Raw genomic sequence first — 21399 nt, 5'->3', positions numbered from 1 at the left:
GACGGGGGCAGGGACTATCTCGCTCGGCATCGCAGCATCGGCTTGCGATGTCGCAGCGTGCAAAGCCCGCCTAAGAAGGAAAAAATTAAACTAAAAGACCTCTGCCTGCCATATCAGAAAAAACTAGTGAATCAAACAAAAATTTCCATGTAAAAAAAAAAAACATCGAAAATAGATAGTGCATTCTGCCAATGTCCCAAAAATGTGACGGCAATTTCACTTGAATATAACTCAACCCTTGGTAAATCTACATCAATGCCATTGCATTATATACCTTCCTTCAAGTATAAACAATAGTGCTAATAACTTTGTGATCACAGAACTGTCATTTTAAATAATAATTTTAGCTTATTATCCTAATTTTGAAAAAACCTCGAAAATAGGAGTTTTGAAAAGCTCTCTGGGTGGAAGAATATTCAATTAAAAATGACAATGCCATGATTTCCTGGTTTGAAAACATTTATTTTACAAACACAACACAAAAAATTGGACCTAATTATAAAATCTTAGTTACTAGAAGCAAAAAAAAAAGGCGTCCCAAAAAAAGGACATTGGTAGATAATAGGTTAAAGCAACTGCCTCACGCTGCAGATTACAATGTCTTCTATCCTGTCTGATTTCTCTGATGTGAAGCAAGATTTTATTTGTAGATAAAATATTTTCCATATTCTGATCACATGAATGGCCTCGCCCCTGTGTGAATTCTTTCATGTCTGATTTCTGTTGAAAATATTTCCCACATACTAGACATCAAAATGGCTTCTGCACTGTGTGGATTTTCTGATGTCTTACAAGATGTGACTTCGAGGTAAAACCTTTTCCACATTCAGAACATGAATAAGGCTTTTCCCCTGTGTGAATTCTCTTATGTTTAACAAGGTCAGATTTTCGATAACAACAGTTCCCACATTCAGAACATGAAAATGGCTTCTCTCCTGTATGAATTCTCTGATGTGCATTAAGATCTGATTTTTGGTTGAAACATTTGCCACATTCAGAACATGAATATCGCTTCTCCCCAGTATGAACTCTCTGATGTTTATTAAGATCTGATTTTTGGTTAAAGCATTTGCCACATTCAGAACATGAAAATGGTTTCTCCCCTGTGTGAACTCTTTCATGTGCAGCAAGATATGATTTCTTCTTAAAACATTTACCACATTCTGAACATATAAATGGCTTCTCCCCTGTGTGAATTCTTTCATGTCCCTTAAGATCGGATTTCTGTTTAAAACATTTTCCACATTTTGAACATGAATAAGGATTTATCCCTGTGTGAATTCTCTCATGCTTAACAAGATCACATTTTTGGGAGCAACATTTCCCACATTCAGAACATGAAAATGGCTTCTCCCCTGTATGAACTCTCTGGTGTGTATTAAGATCTGTTTTTTGAGTAAAACATTTGTCACATTCAGAACATGGATATGGCTTCTCCCCTGTATGAACTCTCTGATGTTTATTAAGAGCTGATTTTTGGGTAAAACATTTCCCACATTCAGAACATGAAAATGGTTTCTCTCCTGTGTGAACCCTTTTATGTGCTGCAAGATATGATTTATGCGTAAAACATTTCCCACATTCCAAACATATAAATGGCCTTACTCCTGTGTGACTTCTTTGATGTGCAATTAGCTCTGATTTCTCTGTGAAACATTTCTCACATTCTGAACATGAAAATTGCTTCCCCCCTGTGTGCCTTTTCTGATGTCTATCAAGTTGTGATTTTAGGTTAAAACATTTCTTACACTCTGAACAAGAGAATGTCCTTTCCCCTGTGTGAATTCTCTCATGTTTCACAAGAATTGATTTGTGGTTAAAACATTTTCCACATTCCGAACATAAAAATTGCTTCAGTCTTTTGTGACTTCTCTGATGTTTAACAAGATATGATTTCAAGCTAAAATGTTCCCCACATTCTGAACATATAAACGGCATCTCTCCTGTGTGAGTTCTGCCATGTGCCATAAGATCTGATTTCTGTTTAAAACATTTCTCACATTCATAACATGAATATGGCTTCTTTCCTGTGTGAACTCTTTGATGGGCAGCAAGACGTGATTTATGCATAAAACATTTCCCACATTCTGAACATATAAATTGCCTTTTTCCTGTGTGAGTTCTTTGATGTGCAATGAGTTCTGATTTCTGGCTAAAACATTTGCCACATTCACAACATGAAAATGTCTTCTGCCCTGTGTGAGTTCTCTGATGTATATCACGTTTTAATTTTACATGAAAACATTTCCCACATTCTGAACAAGTAAATGTCTTCTCCATTGTGTGAATTTTCTCATTACTTGATTTCTTCTTAAAACATTTCTCACATGCTAAACATAAAAAATGTCCTTTAACTGTGTGAATTCTTTGATGTGCAGCACAATCTGAATTCTGGTTAAACAATTTTCCACAGTTGAAACATGGCTTCTCAATTGTGTGAGTTTGTAGATGTTCAATAAGAGTTGATTCTTGAGTGTCACATTCTGGACATGAAAATGGTTTCTCTATTGTTTCAGAAGATGGTTCAACATACCTTCTGTGAATTTTGCTTTGCTTATAAGACTGTGATGAATCAGAATAAAGTAACTTTTGAAAAGGATCGCATGACAGGGCTAAACAAAGATCTGGGATAATGGCATTCTCTGCATATGTATCTTGTGGGATACCACAATCATCTGCTTTAAAATCTGAAGTTATCACATCTTCCTGGGAGTTTCTGATACAGTCACCTATGAAGAATAAATTAGAGGGTTTTTTTAAATAATTTTTGAATACCATCATTTTAAAGCTATATGGAAATGACATCTTGATATAAAAATGTTCAAACAAATTGCTAAACATGTCACAAAATTTAATTTACTTATAAAATTATCTTACACTTTAAGTTTCTATAGAACTAATATGGGGGTATTGAGATATCCTAATGAATTGGTAACAGTGACCTCTACAAGATATGGGTGCTTGACCTTGGTGCTTGAAACCAGGTAAGAATGTTACAGAAGGAATGTATTGCTTGGACAAAAAAAATTCTATTGAGATAGTAATTTTTTAGAGCGGTGATGTAAACCATAACTACCACGTTTCCCCAAAAATGAGACCTCCCCAAGAAAATAAGACCTAGCAGGAGTTTTCAGGGAGGCTTAAATATAAGACATCCGGGAAAATAAGACCTAGTCGCGGTTCAATAATGAAGTGTCCATGCAGTGGTAAAAAAGTGAAAGAATACTGCAGGAGACTTCATTATAGAAATCAGACACCCCTAAAGAAAGAAGAGAGAAGACCCCGCAATCATACTCACCGATGCCAACCGGGAGCAGTGGAATGCATGAAGGTCCTGCGGCGGAACACACACACACACATCAGCTCACATATATACACACACGAGAACGCACACACACACACACACACACACACACACACACACACTCACACTACAGATCGCATACACACACTTTCCACATCCAGCGATATTGCTTGCTTCTCGGCGGCGTAAGGACCTGCGACGCTGTGCAGTGGAGCCTCCAGGACCTGCGGATGGAAGCATCACATGGCCAGAAGCAAGTGGTATCACTGGATGTGGTGAGTGTGTGTGCGTGATTGTACTAGTATGTGCGATTTAGGGAGTGTGTGTGAGTGTATGCTATCTGATGTGCGAGTGTGTGTACTGATGTATGTGAGTTTTGTCCAGACGTAGAGGAGGATGGCGTGCAGCATACCTGCTGGGAGCACCCGCGGAAGATCACAGGGAGGAATGATGTGGAATCTGATGTGTGTGTGTCTATGTACTGTATGTGTAGGAGCGTGTGATCTGATGTATGTGTCGGCCAGACGCAGGGGAAGACGGCGTGCAACATATCTGCTGGGAGCGCCCGCCGGAGATCACAGGAGGACCTGGGAGCCATGCAGAAACCCGGTGCTGGTATGATAATCCTGGGAAAGGGTGGGTCTGCTTTTTGTGGGGGGGTAAACTTACCCCCAACCATGTCTCCTCGAGAATAAGACATCCCCTAAAAATAAAACCTAGTGCTTTTTGGGGGCAAAGAAGGGAATTTTGTTTACTTACCGTAAATTCCTTTTCTTCTAGCTCCAATTGGGAGACCCAGACAATTGGGTGTATAGGCTATGCCTCCGGAGGCCACACAAAGTATTACACTAAAAGTGTAAAGCCCCTCCCCTTCTGCCTATACACCCCCCGTGCTCTCACGGGCTCCTCAGTTTTGGTGCAAAAGCAAGAAGGAGGAAAAAATTATAAACTGGTTTAAAGTAAATTCAATCCGAAGGAATATCGGAGAACTGAAACCATTCAACATGAACAACATGTGTACACACAAAAAAACAGGGGCGGGTGTTGGGTCTCCCAATTGGAGCTAGAAGAAAAGGAATTTACAGTAAGTAAACAAAATTCCCTTCTTCTTTGTCGCTCCATTGGGAGACCCAGACAATTGGGACGTCCAAAAGCAGTCCCTGGGTGGGTAAATAATACCTCATAATAGAGCCGTAACGGCTCCGTCCTACAGGTGGGCAACCGCCGCCTGAAGGACTCGTCTACCTAGGCTGGCATCTGCCGAAGCATAGGTATGCACCTGATAGTGCTTCGTGAAAGTGTGCAGGCTCGACCAGGTAGCTGCCTGACACACCTGCTGAGCCGTAGCCTGGTGCCGCAAGGCCCAGGACGCTCCCACGGCCCTGGTAGAATGGGCCTTCAGCCCTGAGGGAACCGGAAGCCCCGAAGAACGATAAGCTTCGAGAATTGGTTCCTTGATCCACCGAGCCAGGGTTGATTTGGAAGCTTGTGTCCCTTTACGCTGGCCAGCGACAAGGACAAAGAGTGCATCCGAGCGGCGCAGGGGCGCCGTACGAGAAATGTAGAATCTGAGTGCTCTCACCAGATCTAACAAGTGCAAATCCTTTTCACATTGGTGAACTGGATGAGGACAAAAAGAGGGTAAGGAGATATCCTGATTGAGATGAAAGGGGGATACCACCTTAGGGAGAAATTCCGGAACCGGACGCAGAACCACCTTGTCCTGGTGAAACACCAGGAAAGGGGCTTTGCATGACAACGCTGCTAGCTCCGACACTCTCCGAAGTGAAGTGATTGCTACTAGGAAAACCACTTTCTGCGAAAGGCGTGAGAGAGATATCCCTCATTGGCTCGAACGGTGGTTTCTGAAGAACCATCAGCACCCTGTTCAGATCCCAGGGTTCTAACGGACGCTTGTAAGGAGGGACGATGTGACAAAGCCCCTGCAGGAACGTGCGTACCTGTGGAAGTCTGGCTAGGCGTTTCTGGAAAAACACAGAGAGCGCAGAGACTTGTCCCTTAAGGGAGCCGAGCGACAAACCCTTTTCCAATCCGGATTGAAGGAAGGACAGAAAAGTGGGCAAGGCAAATGGCCAGGGGGAAAAACCCTGAGCAGAGCACCACGACAGGAATATTTTCCACGTCCTGTGGTAGATCTTGGCGGACGTTGGTTTCCTGGCCTGTCTCATAGTGGCAATGACCTCTTGAGATAATCCTGAAGACGCTAAGACCCAGGACTCAATGGCCACACAGTCAGGTTGAGGGCCGCAGAATTCAGATGGAAAAACGGCCCTTGAGACAGCAAGTCTGGTCGGTCTGGTAGTGCCCACGGTTGGCCGACCGTGAGATGCCACAGATCCGGGTACCACGACCTCCTCGGCCAGTCTGGAGCGACGAGGATGGCGCGGCGGCAGTCGGCCCTGATCTTGCGTAACACTCTGGGCAACAGTGCCAGAGGAGGAAACACATAAGGGAGTTGAAACTGCGACCAATCCTGAACTAAGGCGTCTGCCGCCAGAGCTCTGTGATCGTGAGATCGTGCCATGAATGCCGTGACCTTGTTGTTGTGCCGGGACGCCATTAGGTCGACGTCCGGCATCCCCCAGCGGCAACAGATCTCCTGAAACACGTCCGGGTGAAGGGACCATTCCCCTGCGTCCATGCCCTGACGACTGAGAAAGTCTGCTTCCCAGTTTTCTACGCCCGGGATGTGAACTGCGGAGATGGTGGAGGCCGTGGCTTCCACCCACATCAAAATCCGCCGGACTTCCTGGAAGGCTTGCCGACTGCGTGTTCCGCCTTGGTGGTTGATGTAAGCCACCGCTGTGGAGTTGTCCGACTGAATTCGGATCTGCTTGCCTTCCAGCCACTGCTGGAACGCTTTTAGGGCAAGATACACTGCCCTGATCTCCAGAACATTGATCTGAAGGGAGGACTCTTGCTGAGTCCACGTACCCTGAGCCCTGTGGTGGAGAAAGACTGCTCCCCACCCTGACAGACTCGCGTCCGTCGTGACCACCGCCCAGGATGGGGGTAGGAAGGATTTCCCCTTCGATAATGAAGTGGGAAGAAGCCACCACCGAAGGGAAGCTTTGGTTGCCTGAGAGAGGGAGACGTTCCTGTCGAGGGATGTCGACTTCCTGTCCCATTTGCGTAGGATGTCCCATTGAAGAGGACGCAGGTGAAACTGCGCGAAAGGGACTGCCTCCATTGCTGCCACCATCTTCCCCAGGAAGTGCATGAGGCGCCTCAAGGGGTGTGACTGACCTTGAAGGAGAGATTGCAACCCTGTCTGCAGTGACCGCTGTTTGTTCAGCGGGAGCATCACCATCGCTGAGAGGGTATGAAACTCCATTCCAAGATATGTCAGTGATTGGGCCGGTGTCAGATTTGACTTTGGAAAATTGATGATCCACCCGAAACTCTGGAGAGTCTCCAGAGTAGCGTTGAGACTGTGTTGGCATGCCTCTTGAGAGGGTGCCTTGACCAGCAGATCGTCTAAGTAAGGGATCACCGAGTGACCCTGAGAGTGGAGGACCGCAACTACTGTAGCCATGACCTTGGTGAAAACCCGTGGGGCTGTCGCCAGGCCGAACGGCAGCGCCGCGAACTGAAGGTGTTCGTCTCCTATGGCGAAGCGCAGGAAGCGCTGATGCTCTGGAGCAATCGGTACGTGGAGATAAGCATCTTTGATATCGATCGATGCAAGGAAATCTCCTTGGGACATTGAGGCGATGACGGAGCGGAGGGATTCCATCCGGAACCGCCTGGTCTTTACGTGTTTGTTGAGCAGTTTTAGGTCCAGGACAGGACGGAAAGACCCGTCCTTCTTTGGAACCACAAACAGGTTGGAGTAAAAACCGTGACCCTGTTGCTGAAGAGGAACCGGGACCACCACTCCTTCTGCCTTCAGAGTGCCCACCGCCTGCAGAAGAGCATCGGCTCGCTCGGGAGGCGGAGATGTTCTGAAGAATCGAGTCGGAGGACGAGAGCTGAACTCTATCCTGTAACCGTGAGACAGAATGTCTCTCACCCAACGGTCTTTTACTTGTGGCAGCCAGGTGTCGCAAAAGCGGGAGAGCCTGCCACCGACCGAGGATGCGGTGTGAGGAGGTCGTAAGTCATGAGGAAGCCGCCTTGGTAGCGGCACCTCCGGCGGTCTTTTTAGGGCGTGACTTAGACCGCCATTAATCGGAGTTCCTCTGATCCTTCTGAGGCCTTTTGGACGAGGAGAATTGGGACCTGCCCGCACCCCGAAAGGACCGAAACCTCGACTGTCCCCTCCGCTGTTGGGGTATGTTTGGTTTGGCCTGGGGTAAGGATGTTTCCTTTCCCTTGGATTGTTTGATGATTTCATCTAATCTCTCACCAAACAAACGGTCGCCAGAAAATGGCAAACTGGTTAAGCACTTTTTGGAAGCCGAATCTGCCTTCCATTCCCGTAGCCACAAGGCCCTGCGTATTGCCACCGAATTGTCGGCTGCAACCGCCGTACGGCTCGCAGAGTCCAGGACAGCATTAATAGTGTAGGACGCAAATGCCGACGTTTGAGAGGTTATGGACGCCACTTGCGGCGCAGACGTACGTGTGAATGCGTCAATTTGCGCTTGACCCGCTGAGATAGCTTGGAGTGCCCATACGGCTGCGAATGCTGGAGCAAAAGACGCGCCGATAGCTTCATAGATGGATTTCAACCAGAGCTCCATCTGTCTGTCAGTGGCATCCTTGAGTGAAGCCCCATCTTCAACTGCAACTATGGATCTAGCCGCCAGTCTGGAGATTGGAGGATCCACCTTGGGACACTGAGTCGCTTGGAAAGGCGCTTGGAAAAACGCTTATCTGGACAAGCTCAGTGTTTCTGGACTGCCTCTCTGAAGTCAGAGTGGTCCAGAAACATACTCGTTGTACGCTTGGGAAACCTGAAACGGAATTTCTCCTGCTGAGAAGCTGACTCCTCTACTGGAGGAGCTGAGGGGGAAATATCCAACATTTGATTGATGGACGCGATAAGATCATTCACTATGGTGTCCCCATCAGGAGTATCAAGGTTGAGAGCGGCCTCAGGATCAGAATCCTGATCAGCTACCTCCGCTTCATCATACAGAGAGTCCTCCCGCTGAGACCCTGAACAATGTGATGATGTCGAGGGAATTTCCAAGCGAGCTCGCTTACGCGGTCTGGGGCTGCGGTCCGTGTCAGAGACCTCACCCTGGGAACTATGAGACACCCCGGGAGGACATTGTTGTTCCAACTGAGGGGGACCAGGGAGCAATGATTCCACAGTGCCCATGGTCTGAGACACCGGTCTGGACTGCAAGGCTTCTAGTATCTTAGCCATAGTCTCAGAAAGTCTATCAGTAAAAACTGCAAACTCCGTCCCTGTCACCTGGACAGTGTTAGCAGGTGGTTCCCCCTGGGCCACCCTTAGCAGAGGCTCCGGCTGAGCAAGTGCCACAGGGGCCGAGCATTGCACACAATGAGGGTCAGTGGAACCTGCCGGTAGTATAGCCGTACATGCGGCGCAGGCAGCATAGTAAGCCTGTGCTTTGGCACCCTTGCTTTTTGCGGACGACATGCTGTTGTCTCCTCTGAGCAATCCAGGAGGGTATATAGCCAAAAATCAGCCGTGCACCATACAGTGTAAAGTATAGCCTATAATCATATAATCTTTAAGTACACTTCTGCACTAGTGGGGCCAGCACCTCAGGTGCTGCTTACCGACCGCTCAAAGCGGTTGTGTGGTCACCAGAATCCCTGCCTGGCTCTCCCAGAGCTTGTCTCCCCTCTCCAGCGTCAGAAGAGCTGACAGGAATGGCTGCCGGCGTCCTGAGGAGAGGAGGGGGCCGTGGGCGTGCCCTAGAAAGTGCGGGAATCCGGTGCCCCACTGTGCACAGTGAGGGGGGTGGAGTATGCAAAGCACGTTCCAGCCCTCAGCGCTGACGTCCTGTACAGCGTCCCGCCCTTCCCCTGACTGGCAGGCCTGGGGGCGGGAAAAGAGTGAGACTAGGCCGCAAAAGCCGGGGACTAAAGTTATAAGCGCGGCCGGCGTATAAGCGCGGTCGGCGCGGTAGTCCCCGGCGTACTAACGTTCCCAGCCGCGCTGCAATGTGAAATGGCAGCGCGCGGTCAGCGCGGTAGTCCCCAGTAAACTAACACACCCAGCACGCTGCAGTGTGTGATGGCACAAGCGCGGTCAGCGCTGCGGTCCCCGGTGCACTAACACACCCAGCAATGCTGGAGTGTTTCTGTGCGCGGTCCCCACGGGGACACAGAGTACCTCAAAGTAGCAGGGCCTTGTCCCTGACGATACTCGGCTCCTTGTCCAGCAGAGTCCCCAGGGGCTGTGGATGGAGCACGGTCTCAGTGCCTGGAGACCGGTTAGGATCCCACTTCACCCAGAGCCCTAAAGGGGATGGGGAAGGAAAACAGCATGTGGGCTCCAGCCTCCGTACCCGCAATGGATACCTCAACCTTAACAACACCGCCGACAAGAGTGGGGTGAGAAGGGAGCATGCTGGGGGCCCTGTTATGGGCCCTCTTTTCTTCCATCCGACATAGTCAGCAGCTGCTGCTGACTAAGCTGTGGAGCTATGCGTGGATGACAGCCTCCTTCGCACAAAGCATGAAAACTGAGGAGCCCGTGAGAGCACGGGGGGTGTATAGGCAGAAGGGGAGGGGCTTTACACTTTTAGTGTAATACTTTGTGTGGCCTCCGGAGGCATAGCCTATACACCCAATTGTCTGGGTCTCCCAATGGAGCGACAGAGAAAAAAAATATAAGACAGTGTCTTATTTTCGGGGAAACGGTACCCACTAATCATTTACAGCACTAGACTTTATTTCTCTTATATACACTGTAATTTTTCAAAATTAAAAACTAAGCATAATTGTTATCACCACGTACATAAAAGTTCATACAATGAAAGTATAATAGATTAACAGAAAAGGTAAACTGCATAAAGAAAAAAAATCAAAAACACCAGATTTGCTAGTTTTTGGGCACCACACAACATACACCAACAAGTCAAGTGAAATTATAATGTGGCACTCAGACGCCAGACGTGACCTATTAGTTTTCCATAAAAACAATGATATTAAATAGATTTTCAGCTCTATTTTTAAAGTTAACAATGGAAAGCAATCCAGATATATGGATAAAAATAAGTCTTATTACATCTGGAATCCATCTCTCAGCTCCAGTCCTGCCGCTCTGATGGTCTCTACTTTGTGGGAAGTAATGATGCCACAAACACCAGTCAATTGACCACTGGTTCCACGTTTTGTTGGAGACTGTAAGGCCGAGGCCACACGGGAACTAATGCGATCCTCGCATGACACTCGGCTCGCGCTGGCAGCACAGCAGGAGCCGAGTGTCATTGCGACTGAGGTCCAATAGAGCAATTGGACCACAGCTACGGGGGGCAGGCCGGCAATGAGGAGGGGCGGGCCAGCGGTGAGGAGGGGCGGGCCGGCACGGAGGAGGGGAGGGAGGGATTTATCTCCCCCTCTCCTCCATAGCCGGCTATTGCCATTCCCGCCCTGCACTCGCGGAACACCGGTGTACTGCGAGTGCAGTGCGATCTTTCTCTCGCCCCATAGACTTGAATGGGTGCAAGAGAAAGAGTCTCGCATTACAATCGCAGCATGCTACGATTGTTTTCTCAGTCCGATTGGGGCTGAGAAAATAATCGCCCATGGCTGCTGACATATAGGTTAATATTGGTCCGAGTGGAATGCGAGGTTTTATCGCATTCCACTCGGTCCGATTTTCATGCTGTGTGTCTTAAGCCTTAAGGCCCCGTTACACGCAACGACGTATCTAACGATATATCGCCGGGGTCACGGATTCCGTGACGCACATCCGGCATCGTTAGCGACGTCGTTGCGTGTATCACCACAAGAACGACCGTTAACGATGGAAATTACTCACCTAATTGTCCATCGTTGACACGTCGTTCCTTCCCCAAAAATCGTTGATTGTTGAGGATACAGGTTGTTCGTCGTTCCCGAGGCAGCACACATCGCTATGTGTGACACCTCGGGAACGACGAACTACAGCTTACCTGCGGCCGCCGTTAATGCGGAAGGAAGGAGGTGGGCGGGATGTTCGGCCCGCTCATCTCCGCCCCTCCGCTTCTATTAGGCGGCCGCTTAGTGACGCCGCTGTGACGCCGCACGAACCGCCCCCTTAAGGCCTCTTAACACGCAGCGATATCGTTACCGATATCGCTAGCGTGCGAAACCGCCCCCATCGTTTGTGCGACACGGGAAAATCGCTGCCCGTGGAGCACAAAATTGCGCGAACCCGTCACACATACCCGTCACAGACCGACGAACCGCCTCCTTTCTAAGGGGGCGGTTCATTCGGCGTCACAGCGACGTCACTAAGCGGCCGTCCAATAGAAGCGGCGGGGCGGAGATAAGCGGGACGTAACATCCCGCCCACCTCCTTCATTCCTCATTGCGTCCGGGGCGCAGGTAAGGTGAGGTTCCTCGTTCCTGCGGTGTCACACATAGCGATGTGTGCTGCCGCAGGAACGACGAACAACATTGTTACTGCAGCAGCAACGATAAGATTAGGGGGCATGTCACCAATTAGCGATTTTGAACGTTTATGCAATGATTCAAAATCGCTAATAGGTGTCACACGCAACGACATCGCTAACGCGGCCGGATGTGTGTCACAAATTTCGTGACCCCAACGAGATCGCTTTAGCGATGTCGTAGCGTGTAAAGCGGCCTTTAGAAAGGAGGCGGTTAGCCGGCAACAGCGACAACGCTAGGCAGGTAAGTCCCGTGTGACGGCTCCTAACGATATTGTGCGCCACGGGCAGCGATTTGCCCGTGACGCACAAACGACGGGGGCTGGTGCTTTCACCAGCGATATCGCTAGCGATATCGCTGCGTGTAAAGCCCCCTTAAGAGTGGCAGTGATGGAGTGTATGGAGGTTTAGTGAAAGAGAGCTTAAAAAAGTACACACCAAAATTTTGAAAAGTGATAAATGCTACGAGGAACTGTTAACAAGATATCTTTCATAATAAACCAAACTCACTGGACTACATATATCCACTTGTCCCGGCTCTGGTGCCAGCCCCTGCTCCCTTTTCCTATTGCCGCCTTCCTTTGCATTAGTTAACACAGAGTTTCTTAAGAAGTCCAGCAAACTCTTTTGACAGCCTCACTCTAAAGCGTTTTAGTATCAACCCAGGCAGAGATCATGGGTTGGAATTTAAGGTTCATAGTACTCAATTGTTACAAATCTGTCAGGCGGTTGCTTGTACCAGGCTCCAGCCTGGAGGCAATCTTCTTGTCTGCTACTTTTGATTTCCATGCTACAAACCAGCATGGTTTTAAATTTCAATCTATCTTAAGCCAGCTTTACACCTTACAATTAGGTCTGCGATCTCGTATGCGATGTGACACGCCCAGGTCGCATATGCGATCTAATGAGATTGCACGTAGGTTGTTCATTTGCTGTCACACGTGCGTTAGTAGCCTATGTTAAATTGATCAATTTTGTGTGCAATCCTTTAGATCATGTGTTCTGTGACGTATGCATTGGGCACCCTTTTTTTTTTTATTTATTGTCTTGACAAGCGTGTGTAATGTGTAGGGATGCGTTTTTACTATGTCATCTGCCGTTCAGCTCTGCTACATGGCCGCTGACAGCAGACACAGACAGCCATGTAGCAGCGGTGAATGGCAGATAACAGCAGACACAGACAGAGCCGCACTGTCAGAATGAACTCGGGTGAACTTCACCCGACTTCATTGTCATGCTGCGGCTCTGTCTGTGTCGCGCCCTGATTAGCGGTCACCCGTGAAGACTCACCGGTGACCGCTAATCTCCTGAGTAACTGAAGTTAGCAGCCCTCTCTCATATACTCACCGATCCCCGATCCCCGGCGCTGCACGGCGTTCACACTGCTCTGGCGGCTTTTACTGTTTTGAAAAAGCCGGCCGCCCATTAAACAATCTCGTATTCCCTGCTTACCCCGCCCACCGGTGCCTATGATTGGTTACAGTGAGACACGCCCCCCACGCTGAGTGACAGGTGTCACACTGCACCCAATCACAGCAGCCGGTGGGCGTGTCTATACTGTGTAGTGAAATAAATAATTAAATAATTAAAAAAAACGGCGTACGGTCCCCCCCCAATTTTAAAACCAGCCAGATAAAGCCATACGGCTGAAGGCTGGTATTCTCAGGATGGGGAGCTCCACGTTATGGGGAGCCCCCCACCCTAACAATATCAGCCAACAGCCGCCCAGAATTGCCGCATACATTATATGCGACAGTTCTGGGACTGTACCCGGCTCTTCCCGATTTGCCCTGGTGCGTTGGCAAATCGGGGTAATAAGGAGTTATTGGCAGCCCATAGCTGCCAATAAGTCCTAGATTAATCATGTCAGGCGTCTATGAGACACCCTCCATGATTAATCTGTAAATTACAGTAAATAAACACACACACCCGAAAAAATCCTTTATTAGAAATAAAAAACACAAACACATTCCCTCATTACCAATTTATTACCCACAACAAAGCCCTCCTTGTCCGGCGTAATCCAGGATGATCCAGCGTCGCATCCAGCGCTGCTGCATGGAGGTGACCGGAGCTGCAGCAGACACAGCCGCTCCTGTCACCTGCACGCAGCTAATGAAGACAGCCGGCGATCAGCTGAGCTGTCACTGAGTTTACCCGCGGCCACCGCTGCATCCACCGTGGATGCAGCGGTGGCCGCGGGTAAACTCAGTGACAGCTCAGCTGATCGCCGGCTGTCTTCATTAGCTGCGTGCAGGTGACAGGAGCGGCTGTGTCTGCTGCAGCTCCGGTCACCTCCATGCAGCAGCGCTGGATGCGACGCTGGATCATCCTGGATTACGCCGGACAAGGAGGGCTTTGTTGTGGGTAATAAATTGGTAATGAGGGAATGTGTTTGTGTTTTTTATTTCTAATAAAGGATTTTTTCGGGTGTGTGTGTTTATTTACTGTAATTTACAGATTAATCATGGAGGGTGTCTCATAGACGCCTGACATGATTAATCTAGGACTTATTGGCAGCTATGGGCTGCCAATAACTCCTTATTACCCCGATTTGCCAACGCACCAGGGCAAATCGGGAAGAGCCGGGTACAGTCCCAGAACTGTCGCATATAATGTATGCGGCAATTCTGGGCGGCTGTTGGCTGATATTGTTAGGGTGGGGGGCTCCCCATAACTTGGAGCTCCCCATCCTGAGAATACCAGCCTTCAGCCGTATGGCTTTATCTGGCTGGTTTTAAAATTGGGGGGGACCGCACGCCGTTTTTTTTAATTATTTAATTATTTATTTCACTACACAGTATAGACACGCCCACCGGCTGCTGTGATTGGGTGCAGTGTGACACCTGTCACTCAGCGTGGGGGGCGTGTCTCACTGTAACCAATCATAGGCGCCGGTGGGCGGGGTAAGCAGGGAATACGAGATTGTTTAATGGGCGGCCGGCTTTTTCAAAACAGTAAAAGCCGCCAGAGCAGTGTGAACGCCGTGCAGCGCCGGGGATCGGGGATCGGTGAGTATATGAGAGAGGGGGATAGACTGACATGGAGAGAGAGAGAGGGACAGAGATAGTGACGGACTGACAGAGATTAGTGAATGACAGACATTGTGAGGCGCTTCAGAATGCAGCTTTTCAGCTGCGCTCTGAAGCAGACCTTTTTTAAGCTGCGGTGCAGAGCGCACACCTGCGCACATAGCCTCTGACATCAAAATCGTATGAGGGATGTCACACGTTACAATTCACTAGTTTCGTACTACCAAACGTCCAATGTATGAGGAATAAACGACGTGTACGCGATCACCGTATTTTCGTTCAATATCGATCGCATGTAGGTTTCACACGCAAATACATCACGAACGATGCCGGATGTGCGTCACTTACAACTTGACCCCGACGACGGATTGAAAGATCTATTGAAGTGTGTAAAGCAGGCTTTATGGGGATCATTATCACCAACCTGTCATAAACAAGTTACCCACTGCTTGTAATTATTTTCAGTCCTACTTACACATTATTTCTGTAATCAAGGTAACATCTCTTTGAGTTTGTCTCCTTTTTGCCTATAATTCAGTGCATTCCTGAGGTTATGCATTTCAAAGTTGTTCCAGATGGCATACATTGCTGCTGCTAACTATTTCCCTGCTGGAAGATACCTGCCCGCCCAGAACTACGGCTTAGAGAATCAACTTCTCCACATGAGCCAATAAAACATTTTTCAACGTGTAAAAGATGCCCATATACCACACAGAAGGATCATAATTAAGATAATATTTAATTTAAATAAATTATATTCCAGAAGCCTAGCTTCACTATAAGAGGTGTGTATTTAGTCTTGTATATTACCTGGTGATGTTTGTGGCTGGGGAACCTCCATCATGACGTCCTGGTATAGATCTTTGTGTCCTTCTAAATACTCCCACTCCTCCATGGAGAAATAGACGGTGACATCCTGACACCTTATAGGAACCTGACACATACAATGATACCGTCATCCCCCAATCCCTTCATAGCGTTACTGTATAATGTCCCAGCATTCCCAGCAGTGTCACCTCTCCAGTCAGCAGCTCAATCATCTTGTAGATGAGTTCTAGGATCTTCTGGTCATTGATATCCTCATGTAACAGGGGGTGAGGTGGAGGCCCTGTGATTGGGCTCAGGGGTCTTCCCCATCCCTCAGACACAGGGTCCTGACAGCGCCCACTAGAGGTCTTCTTCACTACTGTGTAATCCTGGTTATGGAGAGACACATTAATAAATCTCACTACAGACATTTCCAGAGTCCTCACCTCTCCAGTTCTGTCCATCTGTTATTCCCATAGATAAGAATGATGTAATGTGACATCATCAGAATCTCTCACCTCTCCAGTAAGCTGGAAGAGGATCTCTAGGGTGAGGTGTAATATCCTCTCCACCATCTTGTCCCTGTTACTATGCATTCTTGGTCAGGAAAATTTTCTTATATAGAAGATCTCCACTGAGAGGATCCGGTATTTTAGGGACCTGAATGGGGAGAAGATGATGATGTAACGCCATAAAGAATTCCACATAATATAGGCTATAAAGGAATCACCGTACTGATGAAACGTCGTCAGTATCATACATAAACATTTACACCCAGGAACCTTATAGGTGATATTTTCTCTGATTAGAGTCATTCTCTTTCTTATGTTCTCCATTTTGTTGAGATGCCAAGATCACTTTTCACATCCACAGTTTGTCTTCAGACTTCCGTCTTCTACAACACATTGTGATATGATGCCTTAAAAATAACTCATTATAATGCTTGTGAATAAAAAAATATCTGCCCTGTGCTGTATCACTGACTGAATAATTGCCACTAACTGTGTTCCCTGCACAAAATATGACCTCAACACTATTTTTCTTATGGTACATGTCCTCCATACTGTCCTCTCCTACAAAATATAGACCCCAGACTATCCAACTTTATGCACTGTAACCAACACTCTGTCTGCCTTTATTAGCTGTAACTGTCTCACTGTCCATTCTTATTTAAGTCTGTCCCTATCTTTAGTAACCCCAGCATGCTACCTCCTGTTTTTACTGAACCTCCCTTCACACTGTACCCTCACACTGTATTCTCTTATACTGCCTAGTCTCTATATTGTTCACCATCTTCACACTCCCTCCCCCTTTGCATACTGTCGCATTCTTCATGTGATCTCAGACCCCCACATGCTGCTTTCTCTTTAAATCCCCACTCTTTCTAATCTATATACTGTGTCCGCTTACACTTTTTCCAACTCATACTGTTCCCTTACACACACCCCTATACTGTCTCTTCTCTTCTATTCCCTCCCATCACTGTCACCTCACTCTATTCTGCCTCATACTGTCCCTTCACTCTTTTCAGCCCCATATTGTCTCTTCACACTACACCTTGCTGTTCTCTCACAGTTACCCCCATAATGTTCCCCCACACTCCACCCCATATTGTCTCCTCACATTTTTTTCCTTCATACATCCACTTCATACTTTTCCCTCCATACTGTCTCTTCACACTCATCCTACCATACTCATCCTACCATACCATCCACTCACAAGTTCCCCATCCAAAATAAATAAACAAAAAAAACTCTTCTGTAAAAGGCATCATTGGAGCATTTACCTTATCACTGCCACAAAAGCTCTTACCCCTCTGCGGCACTACGGTGCAGGTCTGACATCATCAGCATGATCAGATGATCTGGCGACACTGCTGATGTCGCCGCCTGTCAAAGCTACAATTTTATTTGTACATCTAATGGATGTGACAATTCTGGGAGGCTGTAGGCTGCTATTTTTAGGCTGAGGAGGGGCAAATAACCATGGGCCTCCCCAGCCTGAGGATACCAGAGAAAGAAAGGGAGAGATACCATGGCACTGATCTGAGTGTAGTGTTTGGTTGTTTTTCATGAGTGGACTGGAGGTATAATATGCACTCACCTGGAGATAAACAGAGATAGCTTGTATCATGGAGTGTTGTCCTCTCCGAGAAATGAGATTCTGCAAGAGCGGTCTGCAAGAAAGATCCCCTTCGTCGGGGTTCTCACAGGAACAATGGATAAAGATGATGGACCTCAGTCGGCACTCTCAATAAATCCAGGATAGATGTTCTTTTCCCTGTGATAAAATTTATTCTGGCACAATGTAGATAGACGATTTTTTTGCTCTACCACATCATTCAAACCATGTTGATACAAGCTCTGTAGCTTGTATATCCAGTATGATTCCTTGTGGTTTAACACTTTCTTTCGATTGGGCACATCATGAGGTATTTGCTCAAGAGGAGTCACTTTAATATCGAAAGACTTTTGGTGTTTTATAGTCAGAGGCCTAGAAAGGGTGAGTTTTAAAAACCCATTCTTGGCATTTTGCCCATGTCAATTCATTCTGGATCATAATGACTGTGTAGTGCGGCCCATATATTGTACACCGCAACTGCACTTTATACCATGACCACTGGTACAATTTAGCTGTTGTCTAATTTTGATAACCTCTCATGTACTATTAGATTTTATTCCATTTACTCCATAATTCATGATCTTGCAACAACAGCATTTTTTCACATTGCATTCCATGACTCCTCCCAATATATTACCATCTTCATATCTGCATCGGATATATTATTTCTCAACCTTCTTGGTGTAAAGATGTTTTTAATTGTTATAGCTCTCTGGAATATAATCCTTGGCTCAGAATGAAGTTCCGTATTTTTCATTTTATAAGACACACCGGATTATAAGACACACCCCAAATTTAGAGCTAAAAAAAATATGGGGTCCATTTTAAAATCTGGTGGTGTCGTACTGGGGTAGGATGGGCGGCAGCGGTGGTGGGGTGGGGTCACAGGAGGCAGGGGTGGTGCTTAAGTAGGGCAATGCTGATGGTGGGACGGGTGTCCCGGATGCTCGCTCCGGGCGCTCTTAGGCAAAAATATCCAGAAGCTGTCAGCGGAGCAAGCATAGAAATGGTGCCTGGAGCCAGTGCATTGCTAGATTGAGCTATCAGCTTAATGACTGCCACTCTTGGTTGTGGAGGCAGTGAGACAGATTGGAGAGAAATTTCCAATGTGCAGTTAGAAAATAAGCCATAAGAGGGTGATAGAATAGTCATGAAGCTGGGTCTGCAACAGGAGTTCTTGTCACTAGTACAGGAGTAAACAAATCGTAGTCAGGTGATATTCAGGGGTCGGGAGCCGGGATGTCACATATACAGCAGAAGGGAGAGACGAGACGAGGTCGGGAACGAGGATACAGGTCAGAGGCCGGGGAGTCAAAGTAATGTACAGGGGTGGATGATACACAGGTCAGGACCAGGGTCAGACAGATAGGATTGGGACAACAACTACAGACAGGAACGGGGAGTCAGGAAACAAGGGACGGATGGACGAAAAGAGGAGGGCGCGGATCAGGATTAGCAGGGAGGCAGGACAGATCAGGTTAAGTCACGGGAGCCAGACACGCTCATTGCAGAGCAGGAACTATTACTGGCGCTGTTCCAGAGGAGCAGCATCAGGATATAGGGTCCTATCCTCTAAAACGATGCAGAATGGAATTAACCCCTCCCATGACCGGTAACGCTGAGATAAGATACCAGGAATGGCTCAGTGGTGGCTCATCCAGGTGTGAATCATGACAATGACAAGCAGAGATCTCATCTGCACACGCGTCGACTCCAGGCACCATTATGTAAAAGTCTGCACCGCCGACATTTTCAGGATGGCCCCTGCCTTACGCCCTACAGTAAGCACAGCCCGATATCAGCATCAGCACTGCTCAAAGAACAGCACACAGCCCGCAGCATCGCCCCTGCCTCCTGCGACCCCTCTCCACCATCCGCTGGTAAGTTACATTCGACTTATAAGACGCACACACCATTTTCCTCTCAACTTTTTAGGAGGAAAAGTGCGTCTTATAATTCGAAAAACATGGTACTTTTTTAATATTGATCCTTCATGAGGATTATCCAATATTTTTTCTAATGTTTCTGATCACTTTGTTCCCTCTATTGGATGTGGTAACAAAATTATATCCCTTTCTCCAGCTGTCAGCACTTACCTAACTAAAATATTTAACCTATTTCTCATCTGGTGTATTTACCTCCTCCTTCAAACATGCCAGCATACACCCACTATTAAAAAAAAATCCATCGACCAAAACTGCACTGCTAACTACCGTATTTTTCATAAGACGCACCCTGGTATTATTGAAGGAAAATAGAAAACTAAAATTTTAAGCAAAAAATGTGGTCATGACACACTGTTATGGGGCGAGGATCTGCTGCTGACACTGTTATGGGGGTAATGTCCCTAAATTCTCTACTAAGGTTCCCCATCCTGGTAATGATCCTCCTGCCTTGTATATGATGCTCCTGCCTTGTATATATATGTCCCTCATCCTGGCATAGCCCCCATCCTGCTATATACCCCATCCTGGTATATGGCCGCATCATGCTATATACCCTATCCTGGCATATGGCCGCATCCTGCTATATACCCCATCCTGGCATATGGCCGCATCCTGCTATATACTCCATCCTGGTGTATGGACGCATCCTGCTATATACCCCATCCTGGTGTATGGACGCATCCTGCTATATACCCCATCCTGGTGTATGGCCGCATCCTGCTATATACCCCATCCTGGTGTATGGCCGCATCCTGCTATATACCCCATCCTGGTGTATGGCCGCATCCTGCTATATACCCCATCCTGGTGTATGGCCGCATCCTGCTATATACCCCATCCTGGTGTATGGCCGCATCCTGCTATATACCCCATCCTGGTGTATGGCCGCATCCTGCTATATACCCCATCCTGGTGTATGGCCGCATCCTGCTATATACCTCATCCTGGTGTATGGCCGCATCCTGCTATATACCCCATCCTGGTGTATGGCTGCATCCTGCTATATACCCCATCCTGGTGTATGTCCACATCCTGCTATATACCCCTATATATACTGCTATATATACCAGCTCTGTCCTCACCTATTGTACCATCACCCATTCCCTGTAGACTGTGAGCCCTCGCAGGCAGGGTCCTCTCTCCTCCTATACCAGCATACCTCCACCTGCAGAGTCGCACACTAGATATATGGCTGCTCTGTGCTTACAGGACCTGTGATGATGTCACATGGAGGGGAGGAGTCAGGGGTCACATGGTCAGCTCCTCAGTGTATGCCGGACTCTGCTGTGCTGGGTGTCATGGGGCTAGATGAGGAGAAGTTTGTGTAGGGTCAGGAGGGGTTTACAGTTTGGATGTAGCAGAGCCGTGTGTGTATGAGGTGTGAGGAGCAGAGCCGCGTGTGTACGAGGTGTACGGAGCAGAGCCGTGTGTGTATGAGGTGTACGGAGCAGAGCCGTGTATGTACGAGGTGTACGGAGCAGAGTCGTGTGTGTATGAGGTGTACGGAGCAGAGCCGTGTGTGTACGAGGTGTACGGAGCAGAGTCGTGTGTGTATGAGGTGTACGGAGCAGAGCTGCGTGTGTACGAGGTGTACGGAGCAGAGCCGTGTGTGTACGAGGTGTACAGAGCGGAGCCGTGTGTGTACG

The 21399-nt window shown here is 47.7% G+C and overlaps 1 protein-coding gene across 1 annotated transcript; it reads right to left on the bottom strand.

Moving 5' to 3' along the window:
* Nucleotides 1-441: 441 nt before the first annotated feature.
* On the bottom strand, nucleotides 442-20935 carry LOC142312069 (uncharacterized). The gene is made up of 6 exons (XM_075350948.1): nucleotides 20836-20935; nucleotides 17790-17966; nucleotides 16205-16346; nucleotides 15896-16075; nucleotides 15690-15813; nucleotides 442-2729 (listed from the first exon to the last, which is right to left on the bottom strand). The coding sequence occupies exons 3-6, from the start codon at nucleotides 16280-16282 to the stop codon at nucleotides 751-753; spliced, it is 2361 nt and encodes a 786-aa protein (XP_075207063.1). The 5' UTR covers nucleotides 16283-16346; nucleotides 17790-17966; nucleotides 20836-20935; the 3' UTR covers nucleotides 442-750.
* Between the last annotated feature and the right edge of the window lie 464 nt (nucleotides 20936-21399).

This window comes from Anomaloglossus baeobatrachus, chromosome 5 (assembly GCF_048569485.1).
Source record: "Anomaloglossus baeobatrachus isolate aAnoBae1 chromosome 5, aAnoBae1.hap1, whole genome shotgun sequence".
Lineage (NCBI taxonomy): Eukaryota > Metazoa > Chordata > Amphibia > Anura > Aromobatidae > Anomaloglossus > Anomaloglossus baeobatrachus.
Note: the sequence above shows the minus strand (reverse complement) of the source record. Positions and strands in the feature narration are given on the sequence as shown.